The sequence below is a fragment of the Pocillopora verrucosa genome, chromosome 1 (assembly GCF_036669915.1).
Source record: "Pocillopora verrucosa isolate sample1 chromosome 1, ASM3666991v2, whole genome shotgun sequence".
Taxonomy (NCBI): Eukaryota; Metazoa; Cnidaria; class Anthozoa; order Scleractinia; family Pocilloporidae; genus Pocillopora; species Pocillopora verrucosa.
In genome coordinates this window covers 2,925,301-2,940,533 of record NC_089312.1, presented here as the reverse complement: position 1 = coordinate 2,940,533, position 15,233 = coordinate 2,925,301, and the positions used below count along the sequence as shown (strand labels likewise).

Here is a 15,233-nt window from a genome sequence, read left to right as displayed (position 1 = left end):
AAAAATGGCTGGTCTCCTAATACGACTGTACTGTTCTGTTGCAAAGCACGTAAGGAGCGGCTAGAGCACGAAAAAATTGTAGGGAGATACACAAGACTTACGGAGCTCCGTAGGGAGACACACAAGACGAAGTCGAGTGTTTCTCCCCACTTCTCAAGTACGTTCGTAATCTTGCAATCTAACTGAGCGTGAAAACTGTCAAAACTCGGATAGAGTAATTTGTTATCTCTATGAAGATCTATGAGGATTTTCGTCTCTGTTCACGTTCTAATAAGGTAAATTACGGCACTTGGTATGTTGGATCATGTGAACTATAGGTGGACTCGGTCGACATATCGGGCGACAGTCGACCGATATATCGGTCGACTATCGGTCGACTATCGGTCGACTATCGGTCGACTGTCGCCCGATATGTCGACCGAGTCAACCTATAGTACACATGATCCCAACCGGCTAACACATACTATGCACAACCAGCAAATGCAAGACAATCCATGGCCAAATTGGCTAGTTGCCATAGCAACCAGAACGGTTGCAGCCTTAAGCCCAGCTCAGTCAAAAGCAGAAATGATTGCTGTGAAGTAATGTCCCCACAGAAGAATTTAAATAATAATCATCATCAAGGATTTTGTCCCTTAAAATGGTAAGTAGTAATTGCTAATCACCTTATAGCAAAAGTGCCTAAAGTGATATAAACGTTTCCCTGGAACTGATGTGAAAGCAATCTACAGTTGACAAATAATAATAAATGAAATCCACAGATTTCCAATGAATGTAAAGTTACACAGTTCCTTCATTTTAAAAGTAAGTCACCTTTTCATCAGTTCCCTAATAAGTGAGAAGAATAACATTTGATGCAGACGGTTCTGGATCCTCAGCAGGGTCAGTCAGAAAATGGAATTACCCCTATTAGAGCATTCACTTGGAAAATTTCATAACGATGACATCGTATTGTCCAAGAATTGTTTTCTTCAATATTCAAAAAATGTCCCAAAAATATATTGGTATATTGATTTCGATAAAATGTTTTGTACCTGCTCATTATTGAAAAGATGCAGTTTGTTCATAACATTGCAGCATGTTTGAAAAATAGACAAGTGAGTAATTACCAGCCACTCGCTTTCGAGCTGAAGGCCTTTTGCCTTGGGACTCCTGTTGCATTTCCTCAGCACGTCCTGTTAGATTTCAATAAACAAATAGCACAAATTACACAAAGACAACTGTAATCAAAGTATCACTGTGACTGTCATTCATCTCAGCCCCAAATGAGTAAAACATGTTGGTGCAGCTGTACTTCAACTCATATCATTACAATGGAACCAAGGAGGTGAAACCTGTATAGCGTTAAGCCCTGTAAGTAACCGTGATTAATATCTGTTGCATATTTTTGTGGCAAGCCTGTTATCTGGTGTAATTTCTATGTACATATTTAAGGCTTGGTGCCTTTTAGCACGTAAAAATCAACACATCTGTGCACTAAAACATAAATATTGTACTGAAATCAGCATTGATCTAATTTCACAGATACAAAACAGCCCCTGATTTCTGTCTTCTTTTTGGATTTCACTCTTACATTAATTTAAGTCGTGGTGCCTTTTTCATTTCTTCAGTTCTCTGTTTCTGATTTTCATTTCGTGAAATCCGGTTTAACTAAACATGTTTTTGTCATGTGTATATGCTGGGGAATAAGATGCAGAGTGTGCTGTTTCCAGTTATGAGTAGCTTCCTTGTCAATGTTCTGCTACTTGAAAAGAAAATAATATTGTAATTATTATTATTTGTTCCCAGCAGAAATTTCACTCACTTTGAAGCACAGACATTTATCCTAAAAATCAGAAAAGTATGCCAAACCACAAAATTAAACTCCTACCGATTTTTCAACCCTTTTGACACGATGATATTCACCTATTTTCACAAAGCAGTTTACAATACATATTACTGATCTACAATTTCGTATACCGGCACCATTCCAACCATTATAAAACTGATTACTTATCGATATATCACCTAGGGGTTTTCCCTTTCAGAACAAGAGCAGTGGTCATTAGAAGTAGGGTGCCTCTTATCAGCTTTCCAAATGTGGTGCAAGATTGGCTAGCCTATATACATACAAAGGCATGTCTTGAAGCATTGCTTCATTTGCAACACAGGAAATGTTTGGATCCATCTAATTTCGTTCTACATTTTGTAAAGCGCTTGTTTAAGCCTCCTTGTTCATCTAATAACTCTTATATTGGAATCGAGGGTCTGTGATGGAAGATACCAGATATAAGATCTCATCTCTTCAAGTTTCCAACCAAGGTCATCAAAGTACATACTGTTGAAATTTTACTGTCAGTCTTTACGATGCAGGATGATTTATCCTCAAGTACTTTCTTTTATTTTAACCTCTCGTTCACTGAATGCTCCTTCGCTTGTTTCCCTAGCCGATACTTCGTTCAAAAAGGAGCTGAAACGAATCTCACTTCGGGCGATCGGTGTTTCGTATTCAATAAGAAGTACTTAGCGACAGCGAGCCCAATAGGAGGCCACATAAAGTATGTCATAACTTAGAGAGATTGTTCAGCGATCCCTCTCACCTTATCTGGAGGTGTAAATCAATTCACTTGATCGCGTGGTCCTCGTGAAAATTGTATGACATCGCCAGGATGTGTGCGGCAGCTGTTAATATAACCCGGAAGCACGCCATCCCATGAGACATGGGAGGCGCGGAAAAACTTGCATAAATTATGTAGGTATTCTGTTAAGAAATGATAATTACTACTCGTAAACTTGGGACAGCTTGCATAAATCCCACGTCAGGGCCTCGGTCAAACAAAAGAAATCTGTAAATCCAGTACAGCAACATAAAGCAGGATGTGACAGAGGTAAAAGAACTTCTTTCAATTGCGCGTGACAAGGAAAAATATGATGCATTCCCGCTTGACGGATTCGAAATATCTCCAAGCTCATTGTAAGATTTAACGCCATAAATCTCTAGGAGAAACATGAGACGCAGTCCAGTGTTTCTCCCAACTTCTTGAGTACTGAGCAACTGAGCGTGAAAACCGTCAAAACTAGGACAGTCCAATTAATTTTCTCTTTAAGAATTTTCGTCTCTGCTCACGTTAAAATAACGTAAATTACGGCGCTTGGCGTGTTTACTCTTATAAGCAACATTTTGTAGCTTTTAATTAATTAATTTTTTCTATATAGTAATGATAGAGGATTGAATTTTCTTAATGTGCCCAAAAAAACTTTATCATCATTATCAATATCATTATTATTTTTTTTTTTTATTGCTATGGTTATTATTATTACAAATCTTTGTTTAGTTCTTTTGTTCCAACTTTCCGGCGCGCTTGTTTCGAAATTTCACTTTCAATTAACGAAAAAAGGCTAGAGAGAAGTCTCGGAAAAGATCGGACGTAGTTCAGTTTGGCAGATGGCGTGACAGCTCAGCTTCATGTTTGTATTCTGATAGAGCACGCTCCTTCCAACCAATGACAGCGCGCGTTATATGCGAACTTAAGCTGCAAGGTCGAGAATCCTAAGTCAAAGAGCGCTCAAATCCATGGAGTTGAGAAAAGAACCTTGAAGAAGAAGAAGTATGACAAACCAGAAGGTGACCAAATTTGCTGGTGTGCAGGTTTTATTTGTTAGAATTTTCAAAAAGCTGAGGGTACACTGCCGCGGAAGAGGCTTAGGTCCAAGATTAATGTTTTTTCTCGAACAGGCGTGATACGGTCAATACTGCATTCGTCTATTTCAGGGAAAGTGGGGTGCATAAACACGTTTTGGAACACCACATCTTGAACGTTCAAAGTAAATGCACTCTGTGTATTTCATAACCGGGCTAAATATTCCATTACATTGCATAAAAGAGAGCTGCTAAGCAAACACTAGTTAACTATAATACTACCATGGCAAAATAAAATATCGCCATTCTCTATTTGTACAAAGACAAATTGAAGCTGTGATTACCAACGACGAACGACTGCATTTGTTTCGTTCCTCAATCATTAAATAAACGTTCCCATAATCAATAACGTGATTGCTCCAAACAAGCAGTTCTTTCATTTTTAAAGACAGTATATATAGTTGTCTTCATTAAAAAACTTAGAATACTTATAGAGTTTATCTAAAATACTCCAGCTTTATTTTAAAGAACTTCTCTCTTGAGCTGACATACGATCATTCTAAACATTCTCCCCCATCTATGCGTCTTTCCTTAAATAGATGCAATCAAATACGTGTATGAAATTAGCTAAACACATGTTTTACAGTGTTGTAAAAAGGATATCGATAAAAGGATGTAAATCAAGGATGAATTAATCATTACATTCTTACAATAAATAACCAACTGGAATTTATTGGTAACTAGCAAAACTATCTCTACTGTCAACCTAGTGGCCATCTCGTTTTGTACTAACTGCCAGGTTTCGGTATGAGCAATATCTATGAGATACCATTATTCAAAACAATACTCTTCTCCTAAGTCTTTCCACTGTACCACCTTATTGACTAATGCATTATACAAAGTCTTATGGTCTGCAGCTTTCCCATTGCTTCTTTTCCACAGTTTCAGCATATAAAATCCCTTTTTAGGCAAATTCTGATGTGTCTTTTCAATTTCTTCTATGTCATCTTCCTCAATTTCAGGTAGTCGACGTGTCAGTTAATCCCACCCGCCACCAACAGCTTTGTCAAGTGTTTGATGGTCTTCACAAGTTATCACTCCCTCTTGAATATAAAATAAAAAATAGAGAGTTAATTATTTTAAGATTACCAGCTCACTCGTTTCTTACTGTGACTCAGTAACAATTTTAAAACCATTCATTGCGAGTAACTTTTTTTTTTTTTGGGTGAGGGGGGGAAGGGGGGGGGGGAGAAGAAAGGCTTTTTTCTGTCATGCCGGAAATTTTCTATCAGTTATTGTGGAGGCAGGGTGGCCAAGTGGTTTGGATACCGCATTTGAAGTCTGGTGGTCCTGGGAACAAGCCGTCCTTAGCTGTTAGCCAACTGCGGCCTGCCTCCGGCCAGTTGGGTTTTTACACTCCGTGATTATTTACAATGTTTGGGAACGGATTGTTCGTATTGCTACGTAGGCGTGTTTAATATTAGCTAAAAAGTCTTGTTGTACAATGTTGTAAGGCTATTGATAAAAGGATGTAAACCAAGTTTAAATTAATCACTAGATTCTGAAGATTAATAACTAACTGGAAATTTTATTGGTAACTACATGCAGCAAAGTTATCTCTACTTTACACCTATAAAGTGTATATATATAGTGTTGATATATTGCATTATGTAAATGTCTGTTAACATTCGTAGAGCACATGTCACACCAGCTCTTGGATGCCACTTTTTTCCTGATTTCTGAGTTTCTTCAGCAAATAAAATTTTCTTGGTCTTTCCCATCTTAGGTTTTTTGTTGAAAATACAGCATTGTACCCTATGGAAAACCATGTTCTCAAAAAATATAGCTCCTACCTATCAAATAACTATTTTTTCTTTTTGCTAACATTAGAGGTCAATACATTGTGATGATGGATAAGTGTCAACACTAACAAATAAAATAAAATAACACAGCTGACAAGAACTCTTAATTATACTGAATCTCAGATAAGAATGTGGCATTTGAAACAAAAAATATCCACATAAAGTGAATAATTAATTCTCCATTTTGATTCTGAGCAGTTTGCATTTTTACAAGAGATTAGTGGCTAGAGAACTCTATAGTCACCCATAACTTCGTGGATTTCATCGCGAGCTCAAATCAAGAATGTTATGTGAGTCAAAAGTGGGAGCTTGCTGGTCATTATGGAAAAGCAAAATTTTCATAATAAAGGTCCTTAGCATATCTAGAAGAATTAATAGAGAACCCAGTAATGCATTTGAACCGAACAGTAAAGGCATTAATGCAGATAAAACAATCTTCACACTGTTGGAAACAGAACTAAATACTAATTATTGGATCCCCGAGAGTGACTTAATCTAGTATTTAATTTCTCCTTACAATATCATCCCTAAACCACACGTTAAGGTTAGGAGAATAAAGGAAATGATCACCAACTAATTAAAGAAGCTCTTGATTGTTAAATAAATTTTTCTTGTGTCTACTTTGGGAAATGTACAGAGAACAGTATGGAGAATGTGTGCACATTTGTTATAGGGTGTACTAAATTGCAATAAAAGGTTAAACAGGTATGAATAGAGAAGTTAATGTGACTGCCTACTAAAATGCTTAACTTGCCTGTTGAGGGACGTATGAAGGGAAGGCCTGGCCAGTCTCTTGACTAACAGACCATTACATGTCAGCTATCAAATAAAAACAACCCATTTACCTCGTTTCGATCATAGCCACATTGCGAGTTTCCTCCATGAGTTTTAATTCCAGTTTGGCATGGTAGCCAATTTTTCTTAACTCATTCTCCATTGCATCTTTAACTTTACCATCCTTGAAGTCTTTTTATAATTGTAAAAATTTCTTATGTGATCCACAATCCAAGTCAACAATAATTGACCCAGGCCCGGTGTTCTTAACTTTAACCCAAACTTTACGAGCCGGTTGTAATTTATCTGTAACCAATTTTGGGTTCTTACGGAAAAAAGTTCCTATGCCTCTTCCTGAAGAAATTCCAGCCCCAGAGACAGCGGTCACCAATATTCTAGCTGTCCAAACATCATTAATCTCTACCTTATTCCCTCCAGCTGTCACCACTCTATTGGCAGAACCACCAGTACTTGGTCTGGCAACATTATCTGCATCTCTTTCGGCTTGACTGGCCATATTTAAACACCACTTACTCTGCCAAACACAAATATCAATTTAGATTAGATTTTAATGAGCGTCACAGGCTACCCTATGGGCAGTGCTCATGTTACAAAGGTGCCTCGTGTTAGTCTTTGAATGTGATTTGGGGAAAAAAATGTTTACATTGCAGCTTCCAAATAAATATGATTTTATTCAAAAACAGTCACTGCCCATCCATACTCCATTATCCTCTGTCAAATCATGATGTTGGTACAAGAACAATGAAAAAATCAAGAATTTGTCTCCTTCTGTTAGATATCTACAATCTTGTATGATTCCACTGCAGTGGCAGACAAGTCATAGGTCTATATGTGGCTCCCACAAGAGCAGTCATACTAGTTAAGAAACTTCAGAGCTGAAGGGTTGTGGTTCCTTTTCAAGGGTGACGAAAGGAACCTTTGAAAAACCGTAGGCCCGCCATTTTTGAATCGGAACTCGTTAGCCTTTGTGGTGAGTCCCAAATTGTCACTTTTCCTTGTGATCTAGGATTTTTACTTACAGCAGGGGTCCTCGTTCTAAGGGGAGAAGCTTATTAGAGTTAAGATGTTAATAATATAATAATAATATACAGTATTTATAGAGCGCTAATTCCCAATGGTCCAAAAGCGCTTTACATAATAAAAATAACAAAATCCTAAACCTACAAAACTACATTGTCATTCTATAAAAATTCCCAGTGGTCCAAAAGCGCTTTACATAATAAAAATAAGAACAAAATCCTAAACCTACAAAACTACAAAGCTACATTGTCATCCTATAAAAACATCATCATTCTATACAACATCAGTTAACGAGGAGAATTTAATATATGATCCCTGTAGTTTAAAAATAAGAAAAAAATACGGTGTATATGCTGACGCATCGTTAACATGAACGCAAAAAAGAGTACATCGTCTCAACTCTAACGCAATATTGTCTTGTCATTAACAGTACTTAGCCATTATCTGAGTCTAGCGACGGCTTAATGGTTGGTTGTTGTTTGGGGTAAATAGTTTGTTCTCGGTCTCGCAATTCAAGTCAGTGGCCTCAGCGTCTGCCGAGTCTTTACTTCAGATCAATGTCTTTGTACCTTAAATACCGTTATTGGAAGCATTTAAGCGTCTGACACTAGGAGCCAAAGTTGTTACTAGTGTGTAAATTAAATTTCACCTACAGTTGTATATTTAAGACACAATTTCCAAAGGCGGAAGTAAAATTCACAGCACTAAGGGGTTATCGTGCCGGAAAAAGAGAGTTGGGCGACACATTTAAACTAAAAAGGTTGAACTTAATTACTTTTAGCCTTTCTTTTGCCAATAAAACTTCTCAAACGGAATTGTTGCTGTTTGTTATCTTAATTGTTGTCGAACAATTCCTCGAAACGTGACTGGATTAATTCACACCTGTTCATTCCATTGACTAGCGCAATCAACAGAGTGAAGGTGGCAATTAAAAGACATGGCTATCGTGGATACGTTACGAGGCTAGTAAACTATTTACTTCACTCAAAAGTAAAAAGTTCGCGTATTGGATGGCAAATCCAGCTCCACGAAATTACTTGATCTTCGGCGTCGTATAGGCAGCGGAACAATCGCTTATTGGCACATTGATCCCATGAAACACAGCGCCATGAATGTAAAAATAAATTAAGAAAAAAACCGCGGTGAATTTATTTTTGCCCGAGATACGAGTAGACCCTCTCCAAAGTGGTACCTTATCGAAACTGAGAATTTTAAAAATGTTAAAACAGTATCCTAGTAATAATTCTCATGAATTATATAAATTTAATCTGAGAAAACCTAAGACAAATTGTGTATTTGGGGAAAGTCCAAGATTCACTTAGGACTCGGGTAGATGTTCGCCGAAGGCAGACCATCCTCGGAGGACAGAGGGGCATGCCCCCTACCCAGGAAATTTTAATATTAAGGTCCTCAGAAAGGTGATTGCACCATTTCAAGGGATAACTGTAAGTTCTTTTTTCTTTCATGTCTTTGAAACAGTCTCTGCTTTTTAACATGTACCAGGAGCTCCTGTATGTACTGGGCCTAAATATTTCACAATTCTAATTTGAATAAATTTCATATGACCTGTGGATGAAAATCAAGTAAAGCAGTGATCCTCGCAGATGCGCTGCTGTTTAAACAATTGCTGAAAAAAGCCTGAAAGAAATTCAGGCTTCGACGGAATTTTAACAGTGTCTCCTTTCCTGTTTGCACGTGCGCAACCGCGTAGTTACACAGCTTACTTAAAATGAGAAGAGCGATAATTTTAAAAGGCACCACTACCATAAATCATGTAACTACACTTATTTCTTTACAATAATTTCTTAATCAAAATGGTCTGTCTTCTTTCAATCCGACAATGTCGTTTTTATAGGGAAGAGTGAACTATAGGCCGCAAGGGGCCTGAAGTTTAGCGGCTCTGCAGCCGTAGTTGGGCTCCTGATGGCTCCCATTCCATTCCGATCTTGCCCAAAAGCGGACAAATATGGGGTCTCTAATTGGCCACAACATAGGCTAAAATACGGGAAAAGATTCAGAAAAGCCAGCTGCACATACCCAGCAGAAAATGACCCGTGTACCCCCTTCCGGGGGTTTCCATATAGATTAAAAAATTACTTTGTACTATTTCAAAAACGAGTGCGAGGGTGTCATCAGGTTTCCAAACGCGAGAAAACATTTGAAACCACAAGGCCGCAGGCCGAGTAGTGTTATTGTTTTCGAGCGTCTGGAAACTTGATGACACCCGAAGCACGAGTTTTTGAAATGACTTCTCCAAAGAAACAATACTAAATTATGCAGTGTTGTCTTTTTCCCATTTTTCTTTAAAATGCCTTGTACGTGTGATTTGTTGCCTTCAGTCGGCATTCATTGTATTTGTGAGCTTTTGTTTTTAAGTATCCAATAGTTTCGCGTTGCATTAAATTTGTATTCCAAAAGCGTTGTGAACTTAAAGTAGTTTAAATGTTGTTTTTGCCATAGCCGAAGGAAGGTTTCGCTTCCCGAAAACAATCGAGGAAGAAGAACTTTGCGTAGAGAGAGCAGTACCGAATTCTACCAGATATAAAAATAAGAGGGCAGTAGGCATTTTTGAGGATTGGCAACGAGTGCGAAGCGTCAAGTTTCCAATAGTCGAAGTCGGTGGAGTTTTTTAAGAGTATGAATTAGACAAAGTTCAGTCGCTTACTCAGCCATAACAGAGATGGACGCATTGACGCTCAACTATTGGTTATCCAAATTTGTTCAAGAGGTGGCAAAGTGTTCCAAAGACCCATACCCTTCGAAAACGTTGTACCAGATTGTCTGCGGCATTCGCCGATTCATGGTGGAAAAGAACCCAGCCATCGAGTTCAATCCCTTGGACTCTTCAGACAAAAGGTGCGTGAATCGGCGTTATCGGAGAGGGGGCCGTTGGATATTTTAAAACCTAAGGAAATTGCATCGAACTTTTCTCTTTTCCTCTTTAGATTTGCTATCTTTAAACGAATATTGGACGCAGAAATGAAGGATGGAACTCGAGCTAGCATTGGTTTGAAAGCGAAACAAAAAGAAAAAGAGCCAGTCACTGATGAAGAAGAAAGGCAGCTATGGCAAAGCGGAGTATTTGGAATGGAGACGGCCGAGTCTTTGTTAAATGTTATATATTACGATAGTGGCAAACTATTTGGTGGCCGTGGGGGGAGCATGGGCGAATCTGCTTTAATAATTTTGAAATAGGTGATAATTACATCCGTTTTGAAGAAAATGCGTCCAAACCTTTCATGGAGGCTTGCTTGATTTGAAATATGAACCGCGCCACGTGAGGCATATTTGCCATTCTGTGGATGAACATCACGAGCCTTGTTTTATTGAATATTACTGCCTTTATATTGGTCGTGCAAATTTGCGCGAAGGAAGTTAATGCATTCTATTTCAGGCCTAACGCGAAAAGAAAGACTAATTACCTGTGGGCATTAAAACGCTTCATCGTTTATTGCCCGATATGTGCGAGGCTGCCGGAAGAAAGCGAAAAACTGCGCACTGTTTACGCGTAACGTGTGCGTCAAGTTTAATGCTGGTGTTGACAAGAAGCTAATTCAGGATAGATCGATGCTTTGATGAAGTATGAGAAAGCTAATGAAAAGGTCCAGACTAAAGTATCAGCAATATTAGGTCCTAAGTTGGAATCATCGACAGTAAGTGCGACAATTAGAGTCGATTCTAGCAGTGAGTCCGTGTCACGGAAGGTAGAAAAAGTTTCTCAGAATGTGGATATGGATACTATGCCGATCTGTTTCGGTGACTTTAAGAAATGTACTGTTCCTATTTAAATTCACGACTCATACACAAGAGTGGGTGTGCGGCTCGAACTAGGAGCCCGAGAATTTAATACCGTCCGACAAAGCTGCACAGAATAGTAAAAAACTAGTTATCACCTCTCGGGCTAAAACGCTTTTGAACTTGAACTTTTCAATTTGTTTGCAGTGAGCCATGTGTTAACATTGGATAGGTCGTGATTCATAACATCATTGATCATTTCTATGTTGTTACTGGCAAAGGTGAGGTGAGTATCGTCGGCATACATACGTGCAACTGAATTAGACAGGCAATTAGGAAGATCATTTATGTATAGAACAAAAAGCAAAGGTCCTAGAATTGTTCCTTGCGGAATTCCACAAGTGAGAACTTGACTAATTGAGAGCGAACCATTTACAAAACATTGTTGATGGCGATTATCTAGGTATGAGCTAAACCATTCATAAGCGATACCGCGGATACCATATTCAAATAATTTAGACATAAGAATTGTATGGTCAACGGTATCAAAAGCCTTTTTTAGGTCGAGAAAAACAACTGCATTTATACTGCCTTTATCAATGTTGAAGGCCCAATTGTTTGTGGCCTCCAACAAGGCAGTAACAGTTGAATGGAGCGAACGAAAACCAGATTGCTGGTTGGAAATCAAATTGTTTTCAGTGAGATAACCGTAAACCTGGTCGTAAATGATACGCTCAAACACCTTAGCTACTATAGGAACGATAGAAATTGGGCGATAATTGTTTAAGTCGGAGTGATCTCCCTCTTTGAAAAGTGGGATAACCTTTGCGCATTTCCATTCCTGAGGGAAAACACCTGATCTGATGGACTGATTAAAAATAAAACACAGTGGATCAGCTATCAGATCGGCGCACTCCCTAAGAAGTCGCGAAGATATCATATCTAAGCCTGTGGCTTTCGATTTACAAAGCTTAGACAAAAGTGAGAACACTTTAGAAGGATTAATACATTTTAACTCAAAACGTTTGTCAGTTCCCTCAAGGTAATGTAGGTGTGATGGACCATTATTAGAATAAATCTGGCTAGCAAGCTTGGGTCCAATAGAAGAAAAGTGATTGTTGAAGGCATCGGCCATCTCAGGAGGGCCGTAAATAGAGTTACCGTTGCTTTTGATTTCTTTTATGGAACAATTATTAGTTTTCCTCGACATGAGCTCATTTACAATCCTCCATGTCTGGCGCGAGTTGCCTTCGTTTTCATCTAATGCTCTTTTATAAAAGAGCTCTTTTGCTTTTTTGATTTCGTTATTAACTAGGTTGCGGCATTTTTTAAATTGTAGCCAGTCATTAGCATCCTTAGAACGCGATGCTTTCAATTTAAGAATATCTCTGTCATGCATTCGTTTCTTTAAGTAAGGTGTAATCCAAGGTGACTTTGAGACGCGCGCCCGTTTTACATGAAGTGGGGCATGCTTGTTTACACATTCCAGGAATAGTTGTTTCCATGCAGCCCACATTAAATTAGGATCAGAATAGCTTTCGATGCTACTCCAATCCTGTTGACCTATATCGTTACGAAAGTGATCAGAGTTAAAATTCTTAAATTTCCTATATCTCAGGGTAGTATGCTTATTCGTTGTCGATTCAATAGAAACTTTACGAAAAACGTAAACTAAACTGTGATCGCTGATGCCTATATGTGAGACCCCTGAGCAGACGACCCTATCTGGGGTATTTGTAAAAATTAGATCAATTAAAGTACGTGATTTGTCGGTAATTCTAGTATGTTCAGTTATTAACTGGTCAAGGCCGTAAACATCAGCAATATTAGATAAGATATTTGTACTTTTGTCAAACTTAGGTGCGGCCATATTACAATTCAGATCTCCTAAGACGTAATATTCGATATTTTCTGAGTCTAGTTTTCCAATAAGTTCTTCAAATGGTCTAAAAAGATCAATTGAAGAATCAGGGGGTCTATACCAGGTCATAACGGCAAAAGGCCTTGATCTGGGCTTCTTGATTTCGACAGTCAGACTTTCTATTTGTTCACATATTAGATCAGAGCGAACAGAATAATTGATTTCGGAACGAATAAAATAAAATTGTGTCGCCGCCTGATACGAAAACCCCAAAAATCAGAAATCAGATACTCACAAAATTAAGATTAAATTGATATAAGAATTAGTACATACAAAATATACAATCTGACGTTAGGGGCACATTTTTCGGTTATTGTTTCTCATAGCAAAATTCCTCCGCTAAATCTCGTCGATTCACAAGCCTATCCAGTAAGGCATGACCCAAAATTTCGTACGTTGCCGCTGACCCATTTACCTCCTGCCAATGCCTGAGCATTTTATATCCCTTTTCAGAGAGAGCCTCGTTTAATTTGTTCAGATCATCAAGCTTTGGTTCTGGGATTTTCAAGCGGCGCCCAAGCTTTTTCCAAAGATCACTAAGCTTTGAGGCAAGATATTCCAGTTCATCGTCACTGGGTGTACCTTGTTTGACTACAAAGACAAATTAATTGTTAATGAGAAGCATAAATAAAGACAACTGTTAGTTGACTTAGGACGGAAAATCAAGTAAAACAATTTAAGATAATTTCTCAGTTGTCAATAAGTCATGACAAAAGTATACAGCACGATTTATGGTCACATCATAGGTTGAATATACGTTCAGTATCAAGTTGTAACGATCGTAGTCTTAGGAAATGTTGGTCAACCAATAAAATTTCTTACCACGTGGATTGCATTGATCTTCATTATCTTTTTCCTCCTTCTCTACATCAGCAACTAATTGAGGGTTGGGAAAAAAAAAAACATTCAAATCTTCTGCACCTGCATTGACTAAAACCAGTTGGGCATAAGATTAATATAAAATTCAAATTTTAAATATCTTTAAATGAAAAAGTTGCTCACTGAATAAATACTTCCTAAAACCCACTTTTAACAATTACTTGAAGAACAGTATTTTTATTCCCTGGTAGCTCTAATCAATAGAGGTACCAGAGAGGTACCATGTGGTCAATAAGGCTTCTACACGCAGAGCTTTCAACTCTTACACATTGAGCATGATACTCAAGCAAAAAATTCAAACTTGTCTCTCATGCTGAAACTAAAAATTTATTGCGCATTCAAGGTTCTGATGTAAACTGTTGATTTTGAGATACCAGGGTGCCAAGTGACAAATGATACTTATAAAATAGGAATGAAAGTGGCCAAAAAATAGGAAATAAATAAGAATTCTCACCCCAAAATAGGAAAAAAATAGGAGGATTTCTTTGAGTTCTATCCTCTTAACACTCCCAACAGCAACTCTGTTCCACAACCCAGTGCTTTAATATTTAACAGGCACCATGGCATACATCCACAATGCATTGCCATATAAACAAAAACAAGTGTTACCACCTATGTTACCAAGCACAACTCATCCTACAATAATCACCAGATTCCAAATTTCATTACGTACATCACAAGATGCCTTTAATTTAAGTCATTAGTCCTTTAACTGTGAGAACGATAAGCAACAATAATTTTTTTTGACAAATCGAAACAATATCAAGTTCACTGTCACCAAATGTATGTCTTCCTCACAATAGAAGTCAACCACGACTTTTGAACATCAACAACCAAAAAGTCCAACACTACCAGTATACTGTTTTCGCTCTTTTAGCAGATTGGGTAACCTTAGCTTTGCTCTTTTTTTTGGCCGCATTTGCTGTTGAGGAGATGGCCTTTTCTAACAGTTTCTGCTGTTTGTCAGTCAAGAGTTTTCCCTTTTGTCCTACGAGTTTCAGAAGAAAATCACTCAGAAAGGCCTCAAACTGGTCTTTTTTGACATTAAGTTTCAGTTTTTTTTGTAGAATTTATCAATTTTATTGGCGATTTTATTTCAAATATTTCAAATTGTTTCTGTGTACCCAGTAAAACCCTAAAAAAAGGAAAAACTAGGAGTTTCTTGAAAAAGTAGGAGAAAATAGGAGGCAGGCCAAAAAATTGGAAAAAATAGAAACTTGACACCCTGAGATACCAAACACTTACTTTAGTTATTAACGCTTTCACTCCCAGATCTCATGAGTAACTCTCCTCAGAGTCTGCCATCTAGATCACCTGATAATTGCCTGGGATCACATGGTTTTCAGTTTCAGTTTCATGGTTTGGGATCACATGGTTTTCAGGGGAAACTGAGGGGGAATCA

The 15,233-nt window shown here is 38.0% G+C and overlaps 1 protein-coding gene and 1 pseudogene across 2 annotated transcripts in view; one reads left to right on the top strand and one right to left on the bottom strand.

Annotated features, from left to right (window-relative positions):
• The first annotated feature begins 9,604 nt into the window (after positions 1-9,604).
• Positions 9,605-10,427, top strand: LOC131783996 (uncharacterized; annotated as a pseudogene).
• Positions 10,428-13,246: 2,819 nt separating this feature from the next.
• The window catches only part of LOC136279500 (uncharacterized), a 12,931-nt gene continuing 10,944 nt past the window's right edge, over positions 13,247-15,233 (bottom strand). For both annotated transcript variants that reach the window (XM_066163411.1, XM_066163417.1), the window contains exons 13-14: positions 13,775-13,828; positions 13,247-13,543 (exon numbers count right to left, since the gene is read on the bottom strand). In XM_066163411.1, the coding sequence (XP_066019508.1) occupies positions 13,263-13,543; positions 13,775-13,828 (335 nt within the window). In that variant the 3' untranslated portion in view covers positions 13,247-13,262. The remainder of the gene's footprint in view (positions 13,544-13,774; positions 13,829-15,233) is intronic.